At 45.8% G+C, this 26179-nt stretch overlaps 1 protein-coding gene and 1 long non-coding RNA gene across 3 annotated transcripts in view; one reads left to right on the top strand and one right to left on the bottom strand.

Annotated features, from left to right (window-relative positions):
* Positions 1–23183, top strand: ASB16 (ankyrin repeat and SOCS box containing 16). The gene is made up of 5 exons (XM_068264154.1): positions 1–374; positions 11970–12237; positions 17691–18183; positions 22700–22813; positions 22889–23183. The coding sequence occupies exons 1-5, from the start codon at positions 65–67 to the stop codon at positions 23072–23074; spliced, it is 1371 nt and encodes a 456-aa protein (XP_068120255.1). The 5' UTR covers positions 1–64; the 3' UTR covers positions 23075–23183.
* Positions 22603–26179, bottom strand: part of LOC137542329 (uncharacterized) — a 38456-nt gene continuing 34879 nt past the window's right edge. For both annotated transcript variants that reach the window (XR_011025399.1, XR_011025400.1), the window contains 2 exons: positions 22900–22964; positions 22603–22804 (listed from right to left, as the gene is read on the bottom strand). This is a non-coding gene — a long non-coding RNA (uncharacterized lncRNA). The remainder of the gene's footprint in view (positions 22805–22899; positions 22965–26179) is intronic.

Here is a 26179-nt window from a genome sequence, read left to right as displayed (position 1 = left end):
CTCGCTGGCTGCGTGCAATGAGGAGCTCGGCACTGTGTAGGGACGCCCGGGCCTTGCCTGCAGCATGTCCAGGGACACCTTCCCTTACTCTGCAGCCACCCTGCGATCCCTGCAGAGGCAGAGAGAGCAGCTGGAGCAGGAAGACAGGAGGAGGGCAGTGAGCAGGCAATGTCTCACCCGCAGAGTACAGACCACCAGGAGCTCCTTCCAGCCCCCTGCCAGCCAGAGGCGCCATTACTGCCGCGATGCTGCCATCCACAATGCCCTGTACACCGGGGACGTCGAACGCATCAAGGTCATATTTAAAGAGAAGGATTCGGCAGAGGTGGTGGTGGAGACGGTCACGGAAGAGCTGCAGTGGTCGCCGGATATAGGTGAGGTGGTCTCCGTGGTGGGAGGGCTAGCGAGGCTCTGGGAAGGTGCCACAGGGTGGTTCCGGTAGCTCAGGCAGCAATGCACTCCTCTGCTCCTTTTAAAGTGGATCCAAGATAAACTTTTACTCATTGCATAATTGTGTTCCTTTCCTATAGTTTATAGGGCATTCCTCAAGCCAAATACTTTTTTGGTTTAGTTTTAATACTCTAATTCCCTGTAAACTAAACCAGCCTCGCCCACAGCTTTTTCAGAGTGCATTGGCACTGTATCAAGGGCTTATGGGAGCTCAGTCTGGGCAGGAGGAGGAGGAGGTTACTAGCCATTGATTTCAGAGGCAGAGGGGAGGAGGGAGGAGGAGAGAGGACTGAATTTATACACAGGCAAGCTGATAGCATCTCCAGCCCTCAGCCTGTGACAGTGTGACACAGAGCAGGGACAAGGTCCTCCAGCATGCAAGGCTGAGACACCAAAGTGCGCCCCTCCATCCCTCCCACCCCAGCCGTCACACACTGCTATTAGACTAAGAGGCACCCCAGGGCCCCCAACACCTTAATCTCTAGTTATCTGGCTTGCAGCCACTGCCATGTATCCCCTTTTCTTATTTCTCTCTGCTTCAAACACAATAGGGAAATGATAGCTGAGTGAGTTGTGCGCCCCCCTCCTACACTGCGCCCTGAGGCTGGAGCCTCTCTCGCCTCTGCCGCGGCCCGGCCCTGGTGTGACAAACAGAACATGGCTGCCCTCATTGTATCACAGGAATAAATAATCATATACTGTTGAAGCTGTTTGCAGCTAGATATGCTGTGTAAACTATCTAACTATCTAAACTTTAGATAAGATATATAGACAAGTTACTTGTTATAGTTTAGTTTTTTATCTCGGATCCACTTTAAAGGGACCTTGGAGTGAAAGGGATATGGAGGCTGCCATATTTAATTCCTTCGCTACCTAAACCATTTGGCTGCAGTGTCCTGACTCACAAACCTGAAACAAGCATGTGGCTATTGGGGATCATACTCGTTCTGGGTCAGTGACTATATCATTTATATTATAATGGTGTGTTTACATCGGCACATTAGAAGTGTGGTGCAAATGCAATGGCTCCAATGGGCATAATAATGTGTGCAGTACAGTATTGCCAGGGCCGGCGCTTGCATACAGGCAAAGGGGCAATTGCCCCAGAGCCTGTATGAGGCCCCCCACCTTACCTGTGCTCCCCAGGGACCTGAAATGGAGCAATGAAGGACTGACAGTGCTCCTGCTAGGAAAGGCAAGATGTTACTCTGCTGAATACATTGCAGGGGCACTGAAGGCACAGTTAAAGGGGCACTATGGCGAAAAATTGTAACATTTAAAATATGTACAAACATAGACAAATAAGAAGTACATTTTTCCCAGAGTAAAATGAGCCATAAATGACTTTTCTCCTATGTTGCTGTCACTTACAGTAGGTAGTAGAAATCTGACAGAAGCGACAGGTTTTGGACTAGTCCATCTCTTCATAGGGGATTCTCAGCAAGGCTTTTATTGTTTATAAAGATATTCCCTAAAAAGGATTTAAACAATGATGCTGGCCAGCTTTCCCTGCTTACTACACAGTTTTTTGGCAGTTGGACAGAGCAACTGCCATTCACTAAGTGTTTTTGAAAATAAATCCCTGACCATCCCCCATGAAGAGATAGACTAGTCCAAAACCTACTGTAAGTGACAGCAACATAGGCAAAAAGTAATTTATGGCTCATTTTACTCTGGAAAAAAAACATACTTAATTTAAATTGTAAAATTTTTCGACATAGTGCCCCTTTAAGTTGGAGTGTAATTTGAAGAGGGAGGCAGCTCAGGGGCCCTGGGGGGAAATCTGGCTGCAACAAAAGACCCAGGTTAATCTTGCCTGGGACGCCAAATTTGTTACTAGAACCAGCCCTGGTTACTACATAGCCCACGTGTGATCTGTTTTTTTTTTTTAATCAAGAAACGTAACTCCCCAGTGTGACCGTAGCCTTAAGGTGCGTACACACATGCAACTATAGTCGTTTGAAATGATCGTTCCTCGATCGTTTCACACGACGATTGTTTAAAAAAAAGCAGCCAACGGCCATGAAGTCTAACGACGGACGAGCTAGATCGTTCAAAACAAATGATCTAGCTTGGCGGATTTTTTCCAATGACAATCGTTTGCAAAAGTAGTACATCGTTGGAAACGGTCGTTCGTACCAGGCTGGACATGCGCATTTAGCTATTTCTCCATGGAACTTTTCATTTTTATGCGCAGGCGCACTCGTTACTTTTACGTGATGTAACGTTCCTTCTAACGATCTGATCGTTACACAGAGTTGGGCCGAACCTCCGATTTTAGGTTCGCGAACCCGGTTCGCGAACTTCCGCGGAAGGTTCGGTTCGCGTTAAAGTTCGCGAACCGCAATAGACTTCAATGGGGATGCGAACTTTGAAAAAAAAAAATAATTATGCTGGCCACAAAAGTGATGGAAAAGATGTTTCAAGGGGTCTAACACCTGGAGGGGGGCATGGCGGAGTCGGATACATGCCAAAAGTCCCAGGGAAAAATCTGGATTTGACGCAAAGCAGCGTTTTAAGGGCAGAAATCACATTGAATGCTAAATGACAGGCCTAAAGTGCTTTCAAACATCTTGCATGTGTATACATCAATCAGGTAGTGTAATTAAGGTACTGCTTCACACTGACACACCAAACTCACCGTGTAACTCACCGCAAACAGCTGTTTGTGTAGTGACGGCCGTGCTGGACTGGTGCGCACCATGGCGAGAGTGCAGGTTTTGGTGGCTTTACAGTCCATATGGTCGCCTGGCTGATGTAGCTGAATGACAGAACAGTGACTGTCCAGCTGATCAAATTTGGTCTGACCACAATGAGGCAACGACCTTATTATCGTGGGTGTGCCCCCCGAGACACTCATCTAGGCGCCGGTCATTGCTTCATTGTGATACGCAAGCCCCTTCACCACGGCAAGGTAATGATCACGAAGGGGAATGGGCGCATGTACATGCCTTTTCTTTTGTTGTTGCAGCTGCCCGCAGTGCAGCCAGAAAAATTAGGCAGTCATGTTCAGGCACCAGAAAAATTATTACAGCGGCCGCTGCTAGCAGCAGCCTAAAAAATTCAGCAATCCGCCTGGAGTCCCGGACCCTGTTGGTGGTGGCGGAGAAGGTAGTCAAGCGGCCTGCAGGCAGACATGCTGTGTGGAGGGACTGGGAGCGACTTAGTCTTCTTGGGGCAGGCCAGGCAGCCAGTCACACGGCGTGCAGGCAGAGATGCTGTGTGTGCTGGGACTGACTTAGTCTTGGGGTGGGCAGCAGCCCTCCGGGATCCATGCCTCATTCATTTTGATAAAGGTGAGGTACTTAACACTTTTGTGACTTAGGCGACTTCTCTTCTCTGTGACAATGCCTCCAGCTGCGCTGAAGGTCCTTTCTGACAGGACGCTTGCGGCAGGGCAGGAGAGAAGTTGGATGGCAAATTGGGACAGCTCTGGCCACAGGTCAAGCCTGCGCACCCAGTAGTTCAAGGGTTCCTCATCGCTGTTCACAGCAGTGTCTACATCCACACTTAAGGCCAGGTAGTCGGCTACCTGCCGTTCCAGGCGTTGGTGGAGGGTGGATCCAGAAGGGCTACGGCGAGGCGTTGGACTAAAGAACGTCCGCATGTCCGACATCACCATGAGATCGCTGGAGCGTCCTGTCTTTGACTGCGTGGACACGGGAGGAGGATTAGTGGCAGTGGTACCTTGCTGGCGTTGTGCCGTCACATCACCCTTAAAGGCATTGTAAAGCATAGTTGACAGCTGGTTCTGCATGTGCTGCATCCTTTCCACCTTCCGGTGAGTTGGTAACAGGTCCGCCACTTTGTGCCTGTACTGAGGGTCTAGTAGTGTGGCCACCCAGAACTGCTCATTCCCCTTGAGGTTTTTTATACGGGGGTCCCTCAACAGGCAGGACAGCATAAAAGACGACATCTGCACAAAGTCGGATCCAGTACCCTCCATCTCCTCTTGCTCTTCCTCAGTGACGTCAGGTAAGTCAACCTCCTCCCCCCAGCCGCGAACAATACCACGGGAAGGTTGAGCAGCACAAGCCCCTTGCGATGCCTGCTGAGGTTGTTCTCCTGCCGCTGTCCCTTCCTCCTCCTCCTCCTCCTCCTCCCCCAAAGAAACACCTTGCTCATCATCCTCTGAGTCTGACTCGTCTTCTGCACACGACTTCTCTTCTTCCTCCTCCTCCCCCCTCTGTGCTGCCGCAGGTGTTGAGTCTGATGAAAATTGGTCCCATGCCTGTTCCTGCCGTAACGGTTCCTGGTCACGCTCATTCACAGCTTCATCCGCCACTCTACGCACAGCACGCTCCAAGAAGTAAGCGTAGGGAATTAAGTCGCTGATGGTGCCCTCACTGCGGCTCACCAGGTTGGTCACCTCCTCAAACGGCCGCATGAGCCTGCATGCATTTTCCATCAGTGTCCAGTTGTCGGGCCAGAACATCCCCATCTTCCCAGACTGTTCCACTACCTCTACAACTACAGTAGAATGAGTCACGGCTTTCTTCTGTTCTAGCAGGCGGGAGAACATGAGCAGGGTCGAGTTCCAGCGAGTCAGGCTATCGCAAATGAGGCGTCTCACCGGCATGTTGTTTTTGCGCTGAATTTCCGCAAAGCGTGCCATGGCTGTGTAAGACCGCCTCAAATGCCCACAGAACTTCCTGGCCTGCTTCAGGACATTCGCTAAGCCAGGGTACTTTGCCACAAATCTTTGAACCACTAGATTCATGACATGTGCCATGCAGGGTATGTGTGTCAGCTTCCCCATATGCAAAGCGGCAAGCAGATTGCTGCCGTTGTCGCACACCACGTTGCCTATCTCCAGGTGGTGCGGGGTCAGCCACTCATCCACCTGTTTCTTAAGAGCAGCCAGGAGAACTGCTCCAGTGTGACTCTCCGCTTTGAGACAAGCCATGTCTAAGATGGCGTGACAGCGTCGTACCTGGCATGCAGCATAGGCCCTGCGGAGCTGGGGCTGTGTAGCTGGAGAGGAGAACTGCCACATAGCCAAGGAGGAGGAGGACAGCGAAGAGCATGTAGCAGGAGGAGAGGAGGTGGCAGGAGGCCTGCCTGCAAGCCGTGGAGGTGTCACAATTTGGTCCGCTGCGCCCTGCTTGCCATCGTTCACCACCAGGTTCACCCAATGGGCTGTGTAGGTAATGTAGCGGCCCTGCCCGTGCTTGGCAGACCAGGCATCCGTGGTCAGGTGTACCCTTGACCCAACGCTCTTCGCAAGAGATGACACCACTTGCCTCTCAACTTCACGGTGCAGTTGGGGTATGGCCTTTCTCGAAAAATAAGTGCGGCCTGGCATCTTCTAACAGTTCCGCCACGCCAGCTGTCAGACGCCGGGCAAGGGGGTGACTGGCCGAAATTGGCTTCTTCCGCTCAAACATTTCCTTCACGGACACCTGACTGCTGCTGTGGGCAGAGGAGCAGGAAGCGCTCAAGGGCAGAGGCGGAGTGGAGGAGGGTGCCTGTGAAGGTGGAAGGGAGAAAGCGGCAGAAGCAGATAATGCACCTGATGGAGGAGGAAGAGGAGAAGGAGGGTGGCTTTGCTTTTGTGTGCTGCTGCTGCTTTTGAACAGGTATGCAGTGGCAGGTTCACTGAACACAACAGGTATGCAGTGGCAGGTTCACTGAACACAACAGGTATGCAGTGGCGGGTTCACTGAACAGGTATACAGTGGCGGGTTCACTAAACAGAACAGGTATACAGTGGCGGGTTCACTAAACAGAACAGGTATACAGTGGCGGGTTCACAGAGCAGGTATGCAGTGGCAGGTTCACTGAACACAACAGGTATGCAGTGGCGGGTTCACTGAACAGGTATACAGTGGCGGGTTCACTGAACAGAACAGGTATGCAGTGGCGGGTTCACTAAACAGAACAGGTATACAGTGGCGGGTTCACAGAACAGGTATGCAGTGGCAGGTTCACTGAACACAACAGGTATGCAGTGGCGGGTTCACTGAACAGGTATACAGTGGCGGGTCCACTGAACAGAACAGGTATGCAGTGGCGGGTTCACTAAACAGAACAGGTATACAGTGGCGGGTTCACTAAACAGAACAGGTATGCAGTGGCGGGTTCACAGAACAGGTATGCAGTGGCAGGTTCACTGAACACAACAGGTATGCAGTGGCGGGTTCACTGAACAGGTATACAGTGGCGGGTCCACTGAACAGAACAGGTATGCAGTGGCGGGTTCACTGAACAGGTATACAGTGGCGGGTCCACTGAACAGAACAGGTATGCAGTGGCGGGTTCACTAAACAGAACAGGTATACAGTGGCGGGTTCACAGAACAGGTATGCAGTGGCAGGTTCACTGAACACAACAGGTATGCAGTGGCGGGTTCACTGAACAGGTATACAGTGGCGGGTCCACTGAACAGAACAGGTATGCAGTGGCGGGTTCACTAAACAGAACAGGTATACAGTGGCGGGTTCACTAAACAGAACAGGTATACAGTGGCGGGTTCACAGAACAGGTATGCAGTGGCAGGTTCACTGAACACAACAGGTATGCAGTGGCGGGTTCACTGAACAGGTATACAGTGGCGGGTCCCCTGAAAAGAACAGGTATGCAGTGGCGGGTTCACTGAACAGGTATACAGTGGCGGGTCCACTGAACAGAACAGGTATGCAGTGGCAGGTTCACTGAACAGGTATGCAGTGGTGGGTTCACAGAACAGGTATGCAGTGGTGGGTTCACAGAACAGGTATGCAGTGGTGGGTTCACAGCACAGGTATGCAGTGGTGGGTTCAATGAACAGGTATACAGTGGCGGGTCCACTGAACAGAACAGGTATGCAGTGGCAGGTTCACTGAACAGGTATGCAGTGGTGGGTTCACAGCACAGGTATGCAGTGGTGGGTTCACAGAACAGGTATGCAGTGGTGGGTTCACAGCACAGGTATGCAGTGGTGGGTTCAATGAACAGGTATACAGTGGCGGGTCCACTGAACAGAACAGGTATGCAGTGGCAGGTTCACTGAACAGGTATGCAGTGGTGGGTTCACAGCACAGGTATGCAGTGGTGGGTTCACAGAACAGGTATGCAGTGGTGGGTTCACAGCACAGGTATGCAGTGGTGGGTTCAATGAACAGGTATACAGTGGCGGGTCCACTGAACAGAACAGTTATGCAGTGGCAGGTTCACTGAACAGGTATGCAGTGGTGGGTTCACAGCACAGGTATGCAGTGGTGGGTTCACAGCACAGGTATGCAGTGGTGGGTTCACTGAACAGGTATGCAGTGGTGGGTTCACAGCACAGGTATGCAGTGGTGGGTTCACAGCACAGGTATGCAGTGGTGGGTTCACAGCACAGGTATGCAGTGGTGGGTTCACAGAACAGGTATGCAGCCAGACAGGAACAAGTTAAGCCTAACTAATCTTTCCCTGAGAGACAGTCTGCAGCAGCTCGCCCTACTCTCACTAACGCAGGCAGCACACAAGTGACCGTAATGGCCGCCGCTGCCTGCCTTATATAAGGGGGGGTGGGGCTCCAGGGGGTAGTGAAGCCTAATTGGCTACACTGGGCCTGCTGACTGTGATGTAGAGGGTCAAAGTTGACCCTCCATGTGCATTATGGGGCGAACCGAACTTCCGCAAAGGTTCGCCTGCGGGACGCGAACGCGAACCACTGAAGTTCGCATGGAACCGTTCGCAGGCGAACCGTTCGGCCCAACTCTATTACACACCTTTTATAACTAACTTTACTTAGGTCGTTCTTTCATCAATTAAAAGTTTGTTCGTCGTTGACAACGAACGATCGTTGTCGCATGTGTGACCGTAGCCTTAGAGACACAGGATCAGCAGGACAACCAGCATATTGGCATCATTTGTATCACTTGGAATAGAATGGGGCTCCGAGTGTCTTGGGTGGGTGACTTTCATAGACCTGATCTGCCTGTGACTACACACAAGTCCTGAAGCTTTCCTTTGGCTGAGAATATGACTAATAGCGGCAGAGTAAGCCTGATCCCTGAACACCGGCCTCTGCCCAGCTTACATATACTGCAGCTGTTTCTCTGCTCTCACCGGCCTATTTCAACATCCAATGCCACGGCTTTCAAACAGGGAAAATACTTAACCTTGTGGCACTTTCCCAAACTTGCTAGAACGGCTGGGACCCACTAGGCAGCATTTGGCAGCATTTTTGGATCGTAGACAATCGCTGGCAATTTAAAAATAAAAACGCTTTGCCAATGTATTTTATGTTGGGAAACCCACTAGTGTGATTGCAATTAAAGAGGAACTCCAGTGAAAATAATATAATAAAAAAAAGTGTTAAATTTTTACAATAATTATGTATAAATGATTTAGTCAGTGTTTGCCCATTGTAAAATCTTTCCTCTCCCTGATTTACATTCCGACATTTATCACATGGTGACATTTTTACTGGTGGCAGGTGATGCCACTGGAAGGAGGTGCTGCTTGCTTTTTCGGCAGTTGGAAACAGCTGTTATTTCCCACAATGCAACAAGGCTCCCACAGTGTGATGTTAAGCCTCATATACACGCGTAGATGAGGCTCCGATGTGTGTTATCAATCAAGCCGCTGATGCGGCTCGATTGATAAGATCCGACAGGTCCGATCTTGCTACCGCCGACTCCCTGCTCGTTCCCCGCGCTAGGGGACAATGGCAGGGAATTGAGCGGAAGATAAGCGGCGCGGGGACGAGCGGGTATCGAATCCGGCGCGGGCGAGCGGGGACGCGGAAGAGGCGATCCGGCGGCTATTCGAGCTGCCGGATCGGGGCCTCATCTATGCGTGTAGATGAGGCTTTAGTACCTCAGTGCTGTGAGGCTCTGACATCACACTGTGGGAGGAGTTTCACCACAATATCAGCCATACAGCGCCCCCTGATGATCCGTTTGTGAAAAGGAATAGATTTCTCATGTAAAAGGGGGTATCAGCTACTGATTGGGATAAAGTTCAATTCTTGGTTACGGTTTCTCTTTAAGCTCAATGCTGTCTATAGAAAGTGATGTTTTTAGTGATTTGGGGGCCCATAGCCCCATCCCCGAGCAGAAGAGGTCACAGGCGCTTCTCTGATTGGTCCAAGAAAAGCTTCCATTAGAAGGTGGGGCTACGAACGGAAGCCAGACATCGGGACACCTGGTAAGTATAATAAAGTTTATTTTAAAAAAAAATTATATATATGTATTTTTTTTTGGGGGGGGGGGTTGTTTATTGTACATCGCTTCCAAATCTGAGCCAAACGATATTGGAATTGGGCCGGGAATCGCTGGGTACAGCACTTGCACAATTCAAAAGCTTTCTAGTGGATTCCAGCCCTAATTTGCTGTTAATACAGGGAAATCAGTTATTTAATGTTAAAAACTGAACAACTACTAGATAAAACAGTGGTTCCCAAGCTTTTTGAAGTCCTAACAGATCACATATGTGATTGTGTAATAGAAAAATACTAATAATAACCACGAAATGTAAGGAAAGAGTGGATTATCCTGAATACACTTAAAAATAAAACCTAGAACCTTTCAGGAATATTAATCAAAACAATTAGTGGGACAGCTAGGGTTCTGTGCGTCCCCCCCCCCCCCCCCCCCATTTGGAATGATCCCACAGCGTCGACAAACAAAAAAACACTGTAGATGTAAATTAATACAAAGGAAGCAAGCTAAAAAAATTGTTTACCGTTAGTCTTAGCGAAGTGAGAAAAAAAATGATGTAATGATTTGTATGTGAGGTAATGATAATTAATAGAACATTTGTAGCAAACAAAATAGTCTCATGTTTTAATTTTCAGATAAACAGTATAGCTTTTTTTTTTATAACCTTGCATAATTCTCCAATATTTGCAATTACTAGTCACACTCTGTATTTTAAACTATAGCACAAGCAGAGCTAATCACCCTTTCAACTTCCCAGGAGTGAAACTGTTATCTAAACCTGTGTCTAATGCTGGGAATACACGGACTCTGAGCCATTTAGATGGCTCGATAGATAATTTCCGACACGTCTGATCTCCCGCCCGATCGTTTCGCCGCTCGATTCCGCATTGAAGACAATGCAAAAAGATAAGAAAAACGAGTGGAAGATAAGAGAATTGCCTGCGGAATCGAGCGGGGGAATCGATCGAGCGGGAGAATCGAGCGGCAAAATTGAGCCGTGTATGCCCAGCATTTCTTTGTTGTATAAGTGCTCCAGAAAGCAGGGACCAAATTGGTGGTGGAGCTCAGATAAGCTCTTTTGCATAGATAACAACTGAAGTTTCCTAACTCTTCCTGTACTGGAAACAATATCAGACTCCTATCTGTGCTAATAATGTTGTGTTTCTTAGCTGTACTACACATACAAATCTTTATATCATAAGTTTATTTTCACTTCAGATTCCCTTTAAAAAGAACAAAGTGTTGCTTTTTGCTTATTAGTAATTTCCCTCTAATAACAAAGCAAAAGCTAGTTTCTGGGGAGTAGGGCGTCCCCATCAGAGAGAGGTAGCGTATTATTACAGATGTAAATGTATATTTTTGATTGGTTCCATGAGTTGGAACATGAGCAGCTCATCTGCAGGATGGGCCACATTTATAAAAGGCATTACCGACAGTTTTTTCTTCTTAATCTGTGCTTACTAGCAGGGAGAACAGTTCTGCATGATAATAAGAACCTTCTTAAATCCTAGGTAATAGTGGCAATTTAGCATCAATTTCTAGAGCTGCACTACAGTTAAGAAAAGTGCAAATCCACCCCTAAACTGGCACAGATTAAAGGCCCATTCACACTTGAGTGTTTTGCCAGCGATTTCAGAAAGCGCTAGTGTAATAAAATCCTATGGGCCTGTTCTTATTTGGGCGATTTGTGGTACTCAACGCAAATCGCCCAAAAACGCAAAAGCGTAGCCTGCACCATTTTCAGGCGATTTCCTGTCGATCGCGTTTCAGTGCTATAGAAGCGCTAAACGCGGAAAAATTGATGCATTGTCCAGTGATTTTTTTTCCACGTGAAATTGCGGAAAAAGCCCTCCCGCAAAACGCCGGCCAAAATCGCCAGCGTTTTGTGCTTCTAAGTGTGAATGGGCCCTAAGAAGTGCTTCATAGCAGTAGTAGTAGTAGTAGTGTAGTTTCACGCGTTGTCAGATTGCTTTTTGTATAAAAACTTTTTTCCAGTTGAACTGGTGTCTATATCTTCTGGAGAGGTAAGCAATTACCTCTCGTTTATTATATCATGTTTTTATTTGCATTTAAAAATACTAAAATAGAACATACATTGGGCGCCTCCATCCTACCCATTGCCAGAAAGAGATCAAAGCATTCCAAGAATTTACAGCACAACCAGTTCTGCTGACTGAGCTCAAAAGCAGAGCACTTCTTGCAAACGAGATAACTCTACTGAAGCTACTAATGGGTTAAGACTTAAGACACTTCATCCAGCCACCGTGACATCAGCATAAATGCCAATGAAAGAAACCTTTATGTACTGATTGAACTGAATATATATATATATATATATATATATATATATATATATATATTAATAACCAGACTTGCTTTTGTCAGGTCTCTTCTCCTTGATACCCAAGAAGTCCCACACCACCCCCCTGCGTATCACTGCTGCCCGGGGATATTCGGAGTGTGTGCGGCATCTGATATGCCATGGTGCTGACCCCAACACAGCGCTGGGAGGACGGGGAGCGCTGCATGATGCCTGCGAGGGGCAGCACACTGAGTGCGCCCAGCTGCTGCTGAGCCGAGGAGCGGATCCCAACATACAGAGCGAAGATGGCCAGGCACCGCTTCACCTCTGCACCACGGAGCTGACTCTAGAGTAAGTATAAGGGATGTTAAAGGATACCTGAAGTGACATGATGAGATAGACATGGGTATGTACAGTGCCTAGCTCACTAATAACTAGGCTGTGTTCCTTTTTTTCTTTCTCTGCTTGAAATAGTTAAGTATCATGTATGTAAATGGCTGACTCAGTCCTGACTCAGACAGGAAGTGACTACAGTGTGACCCTCACTGATAAAGAAATTCCAACTATAAAACACTCTCCTAGCAGAAAATGGCTTCTGAGAGCAAGAAAGAGGTAAAAAGGGGAATTTCTTATCACTGTAGTCACTTCCTGTCTGAGTCAGGACTGAGTCAGCCACTTACATACCTGATATTTATCTCTTTCAGGCAGATAAAGAAAAAAAGGAACACAGCCTAGTTATTTGTGTGCTAGGCACTGTACATACACCTGTCTATCTCATCATGTCACATGTCACTTCGGGTATCCTTTAAGTTTGTTCCCTGGACACATATGAGGGGAGGATGAGTGATGCTAATTGTTTTGTAACATGTGAGGGGAGGATGCTCCTCCTGCCAGTATAAATTCAGACAGCAAAAAAAAAAAAAAAATGTTGATTTGGGTAATACTTTTAGGGCCCTTTTACACTTGCCGGTGAAACCCGTGTTGTGTTAACCTTTTTTACCGCAAGGGGCCACAAAAGCAATGAAAGTCTACGGAGACTTTCACTCTTAAAGGACACCCGAAGCCAAAATAAACTAATGAAATAAACAATTGTATCTATCTTCCTTCTCCTAAAAATGACTTTTTAACATATTCCACAGTTTTATTTTATGTTTAAAGCTACTTTTTTTTATTTTTTTTGCTCAATGACACATTCATTGAAGTATGACAGAGCTAAAATCTATGAACTATTGACCTTTTTATCTCTTTCCTTTTTTGCTTTTATGCAGCATAACTGTATGTGAATTACTCAAAATGCTGAAGTCAAGTGCCTTTAATTAGTCCATTGTTGAGCTGTGTACATTTGCATAGTATTCACGTAAAATCTGAAATAACTCAGAATAATTAGCATCACTCTATTCCCTGCTAGGCGCACATTATGCCAATCCTTGGTATTGGGTATAATATTTTCAGTACTGCATTTACCTTTTTGAAACTAGATTGTGCAACGTCAATCATTTTACCACCTTGTGTCACTTAAAGGACACCCGAAGTGAAAAAAAAAATAATGAAATAACCGATTGTATGTATCTTCCTTCTCCTAAAAATGACTTTTTAAAATATTCCTCAGTTTTATTTTATGTTTAAATCTACTTTTTAAGTTTTAACTGTTTTATTGTTTTTGCTCCGTGACACATTCATTGAAGTATGTCAGAGCTAAAATCTATTACCGCTATTTCATGAATCGACCCCAATGTCAGGGCAAGCTCCTCTTCTCTTTGTTCTATACCTCGTTTTGCGATTTTGTAAAGTGATTCTAGCAAGGTCGATGCCAGATTTACGCCCCTTTCACATTATGGGTATGATGCAGGAAAGCGTGGTTAACCACTTGAGAACCGCGGTGTTAAACCCCCTAAAGACCAGGCCATTTTTCTGTTAATAGGCCACTGCAGCTTTAAGACCTCGCTGCAGGAATTCAGCACACAAGTGATTCCTTCCCCCCCCCCCTTTTCTCCCCACCAACAGAGCTCTCTGTTGGTGGGGTCTGATTGCCCCAACAATGCTGTACAGCGCTGCTGCAGATCGCAGCGCTGTTCAGCCTAATTAGACGGCGGTTTCTGCTGGGAGACTGAAGACGGAACAGAGCCTTCCAAGCGGAGATGCACGCGCAACCTGCACGGCAATCTCCTGCTAGCCCCATAGAAGGCCGTTCATGCCAATCGGCGTGGAGCGGTCCTTAGGCTGCCCCCGCGGTCATGCCAATTGAAGTGGATCGGTCGGCTAGTGGTTAATACTGCTGCGCACAGACATCGCAGGGTAATATAACCCTTACTACCAGCACTGAGTACTGCGAGTTACCCTTTTAGCACGACCCGCGGTACTAGCTCAGCCGTTGCTATGGTAACACGTTACTAACGAGCGTTAGTGTTAGCAGCGCATGTTACCTTAGCAACAGTCATGCCAGTGGAGTTAGTGTCTGCCTGGGTTGAGTTTTATCTAGTGTGTACACAGCTTAAAGAGAACCCGAGGTGGGTTTGAAGAATATTATCTGCATACAGAGGCTGGATCTGCCTATACAGCCCAGCCTCTGTTGCTATCCCAAACCCCCCTAAGGTCCCCCTGCACTCTGCAATCCCTCATAAATCACAGCCACGCTGCTGACAAACAGCTTGTCAGAGCTGGCTGTGTTTATCTCTATAGTGTCAGTCTGCTGCTCTCCCCGCCTCCTGCGAAACTCCAGTCCCCGCCTGCATCCCTTCCCTCCCTGCTGATTGGAGGGAAGGGACGGGGGCAGGGACCAGAGCTATGCAGGAGGCGGGGGAGCAGCTGAGACTGACACTACAGATGTAAACACAGCCTCACAGCACGGCTGTGATTTATGAGGGATTGCAGAGTGCAGGGGGACCTTAGTGGGGTTTGGGATAGCAACAGAGGCTGGGTTGTATAGGCAGATCCAGCCTCTGTATGCAGATAACATTCTTTAAACACACCTCGGATTCTCTTTAAAGGGGCACTGTGGCGAAAAAATTGTAAAATTTTAAAATATGTACAAACACAGACAAATAAGAAGTACTTTTTTTTTCCAGAGTAAAATGAGCCATTAATTACTGTACTTTTCTCCTATGTTGCTGTCACTTACAGTAGGTAGTAGAAATCTGACAGAAGCGACAGGTTTTGGGCTAGTCCATCTCTTCATAGGGGATTCTCAGCAAGGCTTTTAATCTTTATAAAGATATTCCCTAAAAAGGATTTAAACAATGATGCTGGCCAGCCTCCCTGCTCGCTACACAGTTTTTTGGCAGTTGGACAGATCAACTGCCATTCACTAAGTGCTTTTGAAAATAAATGCATTCCTGAGAATCCCCTATGAAGAGATGGACTTGTCCAAAACCTGTTGCTTCTGTCAGATTTCCACTACTTACTGTAAGTGACAGCAACATAGGAGAAAAATAAATTATGGCTCATTTTACTCTGGAAAAAATGTATTTCTTATTTGTCTGTTTGCACATATTTAAAATTGTACAATTTTTCGCCATAGAGCCCCTTTAAGAATCCAGTGGCCTGATGCACAAAACGCCAGTAAGTTTACCTTGTACAGGCAGCGCAGGGCAATTTTACCAGTAATAACGCTAGGGCAGCAGCCAAGCAATCTGTCTGTACAGCCTCAGCCCTACAATGTTGCCCGAGGTATTGAGTTCTGATCCCCACCAGGCGACATGCATTGTGTGTATCAGAGTTGAACCCTCAAAATGAACCCGAGGTGTGAGGCCAATGGAGGCTGCCATATTTATTTCCTTTTACACAATACCAGTTGCCTGGCAGTCCTGCTGATCCTTCTGGTCAATAGGGCCTAAATCACACACCTGAAACAAGCATGCAGCTAATCTTGTCAGATTTGTCATGGACATCTGATTTGCATGCTTGTTCAGGGTCTATGGCTCAAAGTATTAGAGGCAAAGGATCAGCAGGACAGCCAGGCAATCTGCATTATTTAAAAGGAAATATACATGTCAGCCTCCCTGTCACTCTCAGGCTCACATTAAAGAGGGACTGTAGTGAAAATCAATGAATAAAATGTCTTATTTTGTATAATATTCACTTCATTACTTAGTCAGTGTTTGCCCACTGTAAAATCTTTCCTCTCCCTGATTTTGATTTACATTCTGAAATGTATCACTGGTGGTGACATCTTTAGATCTGCCAGGTGATCTGTACGGAATGTTCGTTACTGGGAGTTCTATGCACAGAGGGAGATACTGCTGGCTTGGCAGTTGGAAAAAGCCATTATTTCCCACAATGCAACAAGGTTAACAGACAGAAAATTGTTAGGATCATGGCCATCACACTGTGTGAGGGGGTTTCACCACAATATCAGCCATAGAGACTAAAAAAGACAAGATTTCTCATGGGAAAAGGGAATCCGCTACTGATTGGAATAAATAAAAAGTTCAATCCTTGGTTACAGTTCCTATCTCAGAAAAAAAAGCACATACTGTATATAAGTAGATAAATACTTGCTCTACTTACATAACACATGTATTGCACTGGCCACGTTTTGATTTTAGTGATTTTTCTACAGTAAAAAAAAACAGAAGATCCTTCTTAGCATTTCCCATTTTAAGTGTGGCTATTTTGAAGCCAATCCTGATGTCATTTCCTCCCTTAGTCTCCTCTGCCTGATTTGCCCGCCCTTTGCCCGCCAAGTGCATTGTCTCAGCATGAGAAATATTGGGCAATCAGAGAGGAACAGAGGTGTGGGAGCAGGAAACAGGAGGGAAAGAGGCTTCAGCCAATCAGGCTGCATTAGTTAAGTCTGAGGGGGAAATACAGAAACAAAAAAGGACAACCCAGCATGCCCTGCAACTTCCTTTTTATGTACCAAATTTTGTGGGTACCAAAGAAGAGTCAGGAAAACTAGGGGATGATCATTTATCAACAGGAAAAGTAATAGTGATTTTACAGGATACCCAAAGTGACCTGTGACATGATGAGACAGACGTGTATGTACAGTGCCTAGCACACTAATAATTATGCTGTGTTCCTTTTTTTCTTTCTCTGCCTGAAAGAGTTACATATCAGATATGTAAGTGGCTGACTCGGTCCTGACTCAGACAGGAAGTGACTACAGTGTGACCCTCACTGATAAGAAATTCCAACTATAAAACACTTTCCTAGCAGAAAATGGCTTTTGAGAGCAGAAAAGAGATAAAAAGGGTCAATAGTTCATACATTTTAGCTCTGGCATACTTCAATGTCATTGAGCAAAAACAATAAAACAGTTAAAACTTAAAAAGTACATTTAAACATAAAATAAAACTGTGGAATGTCTTAAAAAGTCATTTTTGTGAGACGGAAGATAGATACAATAGTTTATTTCATTAGTTTATTTTCACTTCGGGTTTCCTTTAACTTTTGGATTGCCTGGTTAGCATCCATATTACTTGTTTACCGGATAAAAATAAAGCATTGATTTTTTATTTTACGCCCGACAGTTACACTTTAAGCTACTTTCACACAATGCACACTGCGTTGCGACACTTACAGTGAAGTACACAGAATTATGTTTCGTTGCCACTGTGAATGCGCACGTTGCTACCTGCACACTGCAATCTTACCATTGTTTGGTGAATCAGGGCCCATGTTACATGTTAGTTCATGTAAAAGCATTCTCACTATAAAAAAGGGGTTGTTAAAGTTGCAATGTGTGACTTGTGGTATTGTTATTATTATAAATCATTTTGTATCATTTTAATGACTGAAGGTTATTGTTGTTGGTTTTTTCTTTTGTTTGTTTGTTTTTTACAATTGAATATTATGCTTTTTAGGTGTGCAAAGTTACTGCTGGACTTTGGTGCTTTTGTGAACCTTCCCTCTCATTACACGCGCTCCACCCCTCTGCACGTGGCAGCCTCCCGTGGCCTGGCAAGTCATGTAGCTTTGTACCTGAGTGCTGGCGCTGACCCTTGTGCCCGGAACCGCGAGGGGGAGACGCCCATTAATGCAGCCTGTGCGGCCTGTGACACCCCTAAGCACTTCGGACGATACCTGAGAGTGGTGGAGATGTTACTGGAGGCAGGAGGAGACCCTGTCATGCCAGGGAACAAAGGCCACGGACCCCTACACAATGCCAGCTCCAACTGCCACCTAAAGCTGGTGCAGATGTTACTGGACCACGGGGCGTCTGTGCATGTGACCAACAGCGCTGAGTACACGCCACTAGACTGTGCTCTGCAGATGGCCACTGATTATCCAGAGTGCCAACCCCACCAGCTGGTACAGGTGTTACTCAACCACGGCTCTGCGCCCCCTAGTGTCAAGGTGAGCATGTCAATGTTACGTGTCAACATGGGTCATAACCATGTAACAAGCTGATCTCAAAATGCAAATAACAGAAACTTCCCATTTCAGATAAGATAATGACACTATGACCAGAAGGTCATGAGATTCAAATAACTCCACCTTGCATGTAAATTTCATGCAGAATGTCTGCCGTTAGAAACCGGATCAGTCAAGCTGTGTGAAGTTTACCTGCAAGCCAAAATGATTTACATCTCATGGATCATCTCCAGTCAGGAGTACCCTTTGCTTGCCATTGTCTGTGAGACCGGCTTCCAGACCTGCAAGCTGTGATCTTTCCATAGAGCAGTCTGTATCCCACCCCTTTTCAGGATTAGCAGAGGCAAGGAGTAGTAGCCATGCTCACAAAGCCAATTATTACCATCAATAATTCAGCTCTTTGACACATGGTGGCATTACACGGCTGCACAGAACCGCAACATGCCACACCGAGATGTGACCACATGGGGGTGCTGCCCTTTCACCAGCAGTAATGAGCGCTAGCCCAGCTGACAGATGATGAATTCACTACCTTCAAGTGCACCTGAACTCTTGCACTGGACACCAGAAATACAGAGAGAAATGCAGCCTGTGCGTTTTTAGATAGAGGAGCTTGTCTAATTCCCTGTCATCTTGAAGTAATCACATGTGTAATTTGATCACTCAGCTGTGTCAGCACAGAAATTCAGCAGACACCGCTAATAGGTAAACACAGGATGTTAACCCTTTGTCTGCTTCCATGAAACCAGGAAGAAGACACACTGCAGATTTATCGCAGGAGTTCTGTAAGCTGTAACAAAGAAATGTTTTTTTTTCCTTTAAAGGTTATTATTTTGTAGCTTATCTTTTAGAACAGAGGGGAAGTTCTGAGTTCAGATCAGCTTGCAGCCTCCCATGTGAAAGAGGCCTTAGGCATCCCCTACTGTCACTGCTTTAACACTTCCCTGTATTTGGGCACAATTGCATTACATGTATACACAGTGCAGTACTCATTTGCGCCACTTCCTGTGAAGACCCAGTGACTGGCATCTCTACCTGCAGAGCACACCTGAATGAGAATCTATAATGTAGCTTGATAAAAGCTTTCCAATGTACATGTATCACTTGGTGAGGACTTGGTCATGATAGCCATGTTAAAATGTTCCTGTGGCACATGCAGTTCCTTGATAATACTGGGAGTTATCTGTGCCTTCCGTAATATTGGTTTACTTTTTTGCAGAGTTTCCTTTAAAGAGACACTGAAGCCAAAAAAAAATGATGATATTATGATTTGTATGTGTAGTACAGCTAAGAAATAAAACATTAAGATCAGATACATCAGTCTAATTGTTTCCAGTACAGGAAGAGTTAAGAAACTCCAGTTGTTATCGCTATGCAAACAAGCCATTAAAGGGGAACTGAAGAGAGAGGTATATGGAGGCTGTCATGTTTATTTCCTTTTAATCAATACCAGTTGCCTGGCAGCCCTGCTGGTCTATTTCTCTGCAGTAGTATCTGATTAAAACCAGAAACAAGCATGCAGCTAGTCTTGTCAGATTAGACTTATAAGTCTGAACCACTGAAACACCTGATCTGCTGCATGCTTGTTCAGGGGCTATGGCTAATAGTATTAGAGGCAGAGGATCAGCAGGGCTGCCAGGCAACTGGTATTGTCTAAAAGGAAATAAACATGACAGCCTCCATATACCTCTCTCTTCAGTTCCCCTTTAAGCTCTACGACTTTCAAAGTCACGACTTTCAAAGTCGTAGAGAGGGCTGTTATCTGACTTTTATTATCTCAACTGTAAGTGAACTATTTACTTTTTCTCTGCCAGAGGAGAGGTCATTAGTTCACAGACTGCTCTGAAAGACTCATTTTGAATGCTGAGTGTTGTGTAATCTGCAGATATTATAGAATGATGCAATGTTAGAAAAAAACACTATATACCTGAAAATAAAAATATGAGAATATTTTATTTGCTGCTAATCTTCTAGTAATTATTCATAGTACACAACCAATTCATTATATCATATATTTTTTTTCGCTTCAGTGTCTCTTTAAGGAACATGTTCAACGTAGGCTAAACAGGGGTTGGACAAAATAATGGAAACACCTAACATTTTGGCATCATAATCTTTGAACAGGTTTTACTCAATCAAAACTTGACATATGTTACATTTTTTTGTTTTGTTTATTATTTTTGTTATTTGATATGTTTAATTAAAATAATTGTTTTTTTTTACAGATATTTAAACAAAAGTTGGTTTTAATTTATAAAAATGGCAGATCTCTCAGACTTTCAAAGAGGCCAAATTGTTGGTGCTCGTATGGCAGGCGCTACTGTAACAGAAACTGCCCCAATGCTTGGCATTTCAAGAGGTCCTGTCTCAAAAGTAATGACTGCCTTTGAAAGAGAAAGAAGAACATCCTCAGCAAAGCACAGTTGTGGCCGAAAGTCGAAGTTGTCTGAGAGAGACCGTTGGACTCTAAATCTAATTGTTAGAAAAGCTTCCAAGACCATTGTAATGCTGGGGGCGCATACTTTCTGACCAGCCAGCACAACAAGGCTAAGAGCAGGATAATGGAAGAGGCTACACAGGCTGCCCAGAGCAACTGCAGCTCTGGGCTTCCGATAATACGTAATGGCAGCGCAGTGCGATGTTGCACTACTTTAGCGATAGCAAACATTCAGACAGATACAAGACAGACTGGAGAGAGGAAGCCAATAGCAACCGCCACAATGGCTACCTGCAAGGACAGGACTGGAATGGAGCAGCCAATCGCGACCGCAGCAATGGCTTACTTCGCAAGGCCTGGACGGGAAGGATTCGCCGCTCCTACGCAGGAGATTGGCGCAACCCACAAGGCAGAGTACAAGAGCACAGAAAAATCACACAAGAGTATCACAAAGAAATTATAATTACAGCTATCAATGTGATACAATAATCCGTGAACGCAATATGGAAAACAACAAACGCGCTAGTATGCGTATATATTGGCAATGAACCAACATATGACGCAAGACTAGCAAAATAACAAACGCTGACTAGAATATGTATATATTGGCGATGAACCAATATATAACATAAATCAGGAAGCTAAATCTGGAGCAATACAGCAAACTGAGCTAGGTAATACAAAATCTCTATACTAGAAGGAGTACGTATATATGTCCCTGTGGGAAATATATAACGTAACTCCACAAGAAACTGAACTACAAAGTAGCAATACAAGGAACTATGTTTCTCAATGTTCAGAGACCCAGTAACAGCCTAGACTGACTGAAACTATGATGGGCGGAGCACGCCTGCAGGAAGGAAACCTTTATACTGAAGTCATACAATGAGAGCAGAGATGCAAATCTCCACACAGGTGAATGGTAATCAGTCACAAGCAGGCTGGCTTGTCCACCATTCCCTAGCAGACAGACTATCACAAGCAATGCATGCAGAACTATGCTAGCAACTGCATGTAAAGGAATCAGAACTGCTTGGCTGCAGTACCTCTGCAGCCAGCAGTACATGCTGCAGAAGCGATCATGACAACCACGGCTCCTAAAATCAATGCAGAGCTGAATGAACTCATACAGAACCCAGTTTCCGCAAAAACTGTCCGTTGGGAGCTGCACAAATCAGGATTTCACAGAAGAACTGCAATTAGAAAACCTCTGCTCTCAAAGACAAATGTTTGAAAGCATTTAGAGTGGTGTAGAAACCACCAGAATTGGTCCCTCGAGCAGTGAAAAAATGTTATTCTCTCTGACGAATCATCATTTACCTTATTTCCGACCTCCGACCGAGTGTACGTTTGGAGACAGCTGAAAGAAGCGTTTCATCCAGACTGCCTTCTCCCAACCATAAAACATGGAGGTGGTTCTCTGATGATCTGGGGTGCTATTTCTTGGAAATACGCAGGGCCAATGATTTCCCTTCATGGAAGTATTAACAGCCAAGACTATTTAGGAATTTTGGGCAACCAAGTTCATCCTATGTTTCAAGAACTGTTTCCAGAGGGGAATGCGATCTTTCAAGATGATAATGCCCCAATCCATACAGCTAGAATGGTTAAAGAATGGCACAAGGAACATTCTAATGAAGTTGAGCATCTCATCTGGCCACCAAAATCCCCAGACCCCAACGTTAACATTATTGAGCATTTATGGTCGTTATTAGACGATTTCCGCCGCCATCGTCTCTAAAAGAACTGGAGGGTGTTTTAACTGAAGAATGGGCTAAAACTCCTTTGGAAACAATTCACAATTTGTATGAATCAATACCTCTGAGAATTGTGGCTGTAATTGCCGCAAAAGGTGGACCTACACCATATTAAAATATATTTTGTTGATTTTCAAGGTGTTTCCATTATTTTGTCCAACCCCTGAAGTTAATAGTGAAGTACCACAAGGACCAGTTTTTGGCCCAGTTCCTTTCAGTTGATAGATTTAACAGTATAACCTGTTTTTAAAACAAATTTAGTCATGTAGAAAAAGATGTTAAACATAGATCTGTCTGTCCTCAGATGTGGAGGTTCTGCGCTCCATCGCCTCTGACTTTTGAGATTCTCCTCAATGCATATGATCGTATCCCACCAGGTGACTTCTGGGTAGAAGCTGTGCCCAATACACTATGGGAGGTAAGAACAGCGATTTAATTTCTGACTCTTTGGAATGCAAAATGAGTGATAAATGTATCCATTCTCTTTATTCAGGAGCATCAAACCTTCTACGAATCCATCTTACACGTTTCAAACCAGCCTCGCCGCCTTCAGCATCTTGCGCGATGTGCTGTGAGAAGGAATTACGGAGACCAGTGTTACAAGGAAATTCCAAATCTCCAGTTACCCCCAGTGCTCATAGCATATCTCCTTCTGCAGCCAGAGGGCGCTGTCCACTAACTAGTGATAATAACGAGGCAACAGGTGCACAGAGCAATGTACTGAAGGTTATAAGATTATTTCTGTATCCTATGCAACAGCTAGTCCCAAAGACCCCTGTATGGTCTTATTACAGGACATATATATATATATATATATATATATATATATATATATATATATATATATATATATATATATATATATATATATATATATACATATATATATATATATATATATATACATATATATATAATTAAATATCAGAGTGCACTGGAACTGAACAGGTACTGTTGTGTCTGACTGAAAGTTTATATAGCAAAACCAGGGGCATAGCAATAGGGGTTGCAGAGGTTGCGACCGCATCAGGGCCCTTGGGCCAGAGGGGCCCCGAAGGGCCCTCCCTCAACTACAGTATTAGCTCTCTATTGGTTCTATGCTCATAATAATCACTTCTATAGATGCTTTGAATATTGGTAGTCATTAATCAGCGCTGCGTAATATGTTGGCGCTTTATAAATACAATAAATAAATAAATTAACAAACTGCTCCCATTCCCTTCTTGCACCTCTGACACTGTAGTTGCCATTGGCAGGGATTGCTATGTATAGAGTGCTTGGGGGTAATCAGTAACAAGCTGCTCCTCATCCCCTTCTTGCACCTCTGACACTGTAGTTGCCATTGGCAGGGATTGCTATGTATAGAGTGCTTGGGGGTAATCAGTAACAAGCTGCTCCCCATTCCCTTCTTGTACCTCTGACACTGTAGTTGCCATTGGCAGGGATTGCTATGTATAGAGTGCTTGGGGGTAATCAGTAACAAGCTGTTCCCCATCCCCTTCTTGCTCCTCTGACACTGTAGCTGCCATTGGCAGGGATTGCTATGAATAGAGTGCTTGGGGGTAATCAGTAACAAGCTGCTCCCCATCCCCTTCTTGTACCTCTGACACTGTAGTTGCCATTGGCAGGGATTGCTATGTATAGAGTGCTTGGGGGTAATCAGTAACAAGCTGTTCCCCATCCCCCTCTTGCACCTCTGACACTGTAGCTGCCATTGGCAGGTTTTGGTGCGTCGTATCAATTACTATGTATAGAGTGCTTGGGGGTAATCAGTAACAAGCTGCTCCCCATCCCCTTCTTGCACCTCTGACACTGTAGTTGCCATTGGCAGGGATTGCTATGTATAGAGTGCTTGGGGGTAATCAGTAACAAGCTGTTCCCCATCCCCTTCTTGTACCTCTGACACTGTAGTTGCCATTGGCAGGGATTGCTATGTATAGAGTGCTTGGGGGGTAATCAGTAACAGGCTGCTCCCCATCCCCTTCTTGCTCCTCTGACACTGTAGTTGCCATTGGCAGGGATTGCTATGTATAGAGTGCTTGGGGGTAATCAGTAACAAGCTCCTCCCCATCCCCTTCTTGCACCTCTGACACTGTAGTTGCCATTGGCAGGGATTGCTATGTATAGAGTGCTTGGGGGTAATCAGTAACAAGCTGTTCCCCATCCCCTTCTTGCTCCTCTGACACTGTAGCTGCCATTGGCAGGGATTGCTATGTATAGAGTGCTTGGGGGTAATCAGTAACAAGCTCCTCCCCATCCCCTTCTTGTACCTCTGACACTGTAGTTGCCATTGGCAGGGATTGCTATGTATAGAGTGCTTGGGGGTAATCAGTAACAAGCTGTTCCCCATCCCCTTCTTGCTCCTCTGACACTGTAGCTGCCATTGGCAGGGATTGCTATGAATAGAGTGCTTGGGGGTAATCAGTAACAAGCTGCTCCCCATCCCCTTCTTGTACCTCTGACACTGTAGTTGCCATTGGCAGGGATTGCTATGTATAGAGTGCTTGGGGGTAATCAGTAACAAGCTGTTCCCCATCCCCCTCTTGCACCTCTGACACTGTAGCTGCCATTGGCAGGTTTTGGTGCGTCGTATCAATTACTATGTATAGAGTGCTTGGGGGTAATCAGTAACAAGCTGCTCCCCATCCCCTTCTTGCACCTCTGACACTGTAGTTGCCATTGGCAGGGATTGCTATGTATAGAGTGCTTGGGGGTAATCAGTAACAAGCTGTTCCCCATCCCCTTCTTGTACCTCTGACACTGTAGTTGCCATTGGCAGGGATTGCTATGTATAGAGTGCTTGGGGGGTAATCAGTAACAGGCTGCTCCCCATCCCCTTCTTGCTCCTCTGACACTGTAGTTGCCATTGGCAGGGATTGCTATGTATAGAGTGCTTGGGGGTAATCAGTAACAAGCTCCTCCCCATCCCCTTCTTGCACCTCTGACACTGTAGTTGCCATTGGCAGGGATTGCTATGTATAGAGTGCTTGGGGGTAATCAGTAACAAGCTGCTCCCCATCCCCTTCTTGCACCTCTGACACTGCAGTTGCCATTGGCAGGGATTGCTATGTATAGAGTGCTTGGGGGTAATCAGTAACAAGCTGCTCCCCATCCCCTTCTTGCACCTCTGACACTGTAGTTGCCATTGGCAGGGATTGCTATGTATAGAGTGCTTGGGGGTAATCAGTAACAAGCTGCTCCCCATCCCCTTCTTGCACCTCTGACACTGTAGTTGCCATTGGCAGGGATTGCTATGTATAGAGTGCTTGGGGGTAATTAGTAACAAGCTGTTCCCCACCCCCTTCTTGCACCTCTGACACTGTAGTTGCCATTGGCAGGGATTGCTATGTATAGAGTGCTTGGGGGTAATCAGTAACATGCTGCTCCCCATCCCCTTCCTGCACCTCTGACACTGTAGTTGCCATTGGCAGGGATTGCTATGTATAGAGTGCTTGGGGGTAATCAGTAACAAGCTGCTCCCCATCCCCTTCTTGTACCTCTGACACTGTAGTTGCCATTGGCAGGGATTGCTATGTATAGAGTGCTTGGGGGTAATCAGTAACAAGCTGTTCCCCATCCCCTTCTTGCACCTCTGACACTGTAGTTGCCATTGGCAGGGATTGCTATTTATAGAGTGCTTGGGGGTAATCAGTAACAAGCTGCTCCCCATCCCCTTCTTGCACCTCTGACACTGTAGCTGCCATTGGCAGGGATTGCTATGTATAGAGTGCTTGGGGGTAATCAGTAACAAGCTGCTCCCCACCCCCTCCTTGCTCCTCTGACA

This window comes from Hyperolius riggenbachi, chromosome 12, assembly GCF_040937935.1.
Source record: "Hyperolius riggenbachi isolate aHypRig1 chromosome 12, aHypRig1.pri, whole genome shotgun sequence".
Classification (NCBI taxonomy): domain Eukaryota; kingdom Metazoa; phylum Chordata; class Amphibia; order Anura; family Hyperoliidae; genus Hyperolius; species Hyperolius riggenbachi.
The sequence above is the reverse complement of the archived record's forward strand: the minus strand, read 5'-3'. Positions and strand labels throughout refer to the sequence as shown.

Coding starts and splice junctions, on each gene's coding strand:
- ASB16 (XM_068264154.1), top strand. CDS start 65: ATGTCCAGGGACACCTTCCCTTACTCTGCAGCCACCCTGCGATCCCTG. Junction 12,238..17,690: donor ACCACGGAGCTGACTCTAGA/GTAAGTATAAGG, acceptor TATGCTTTTTAG/GTGTGCAAAGTTACTGCTGG. Junction 18,184..22,699: donor CTGCGCCCCCTAGTGTCAAG/GTGAGCATGTCA, acceptor GTCTGTCCTCAG/ATGTGGAGGTTCTGCGCTCC.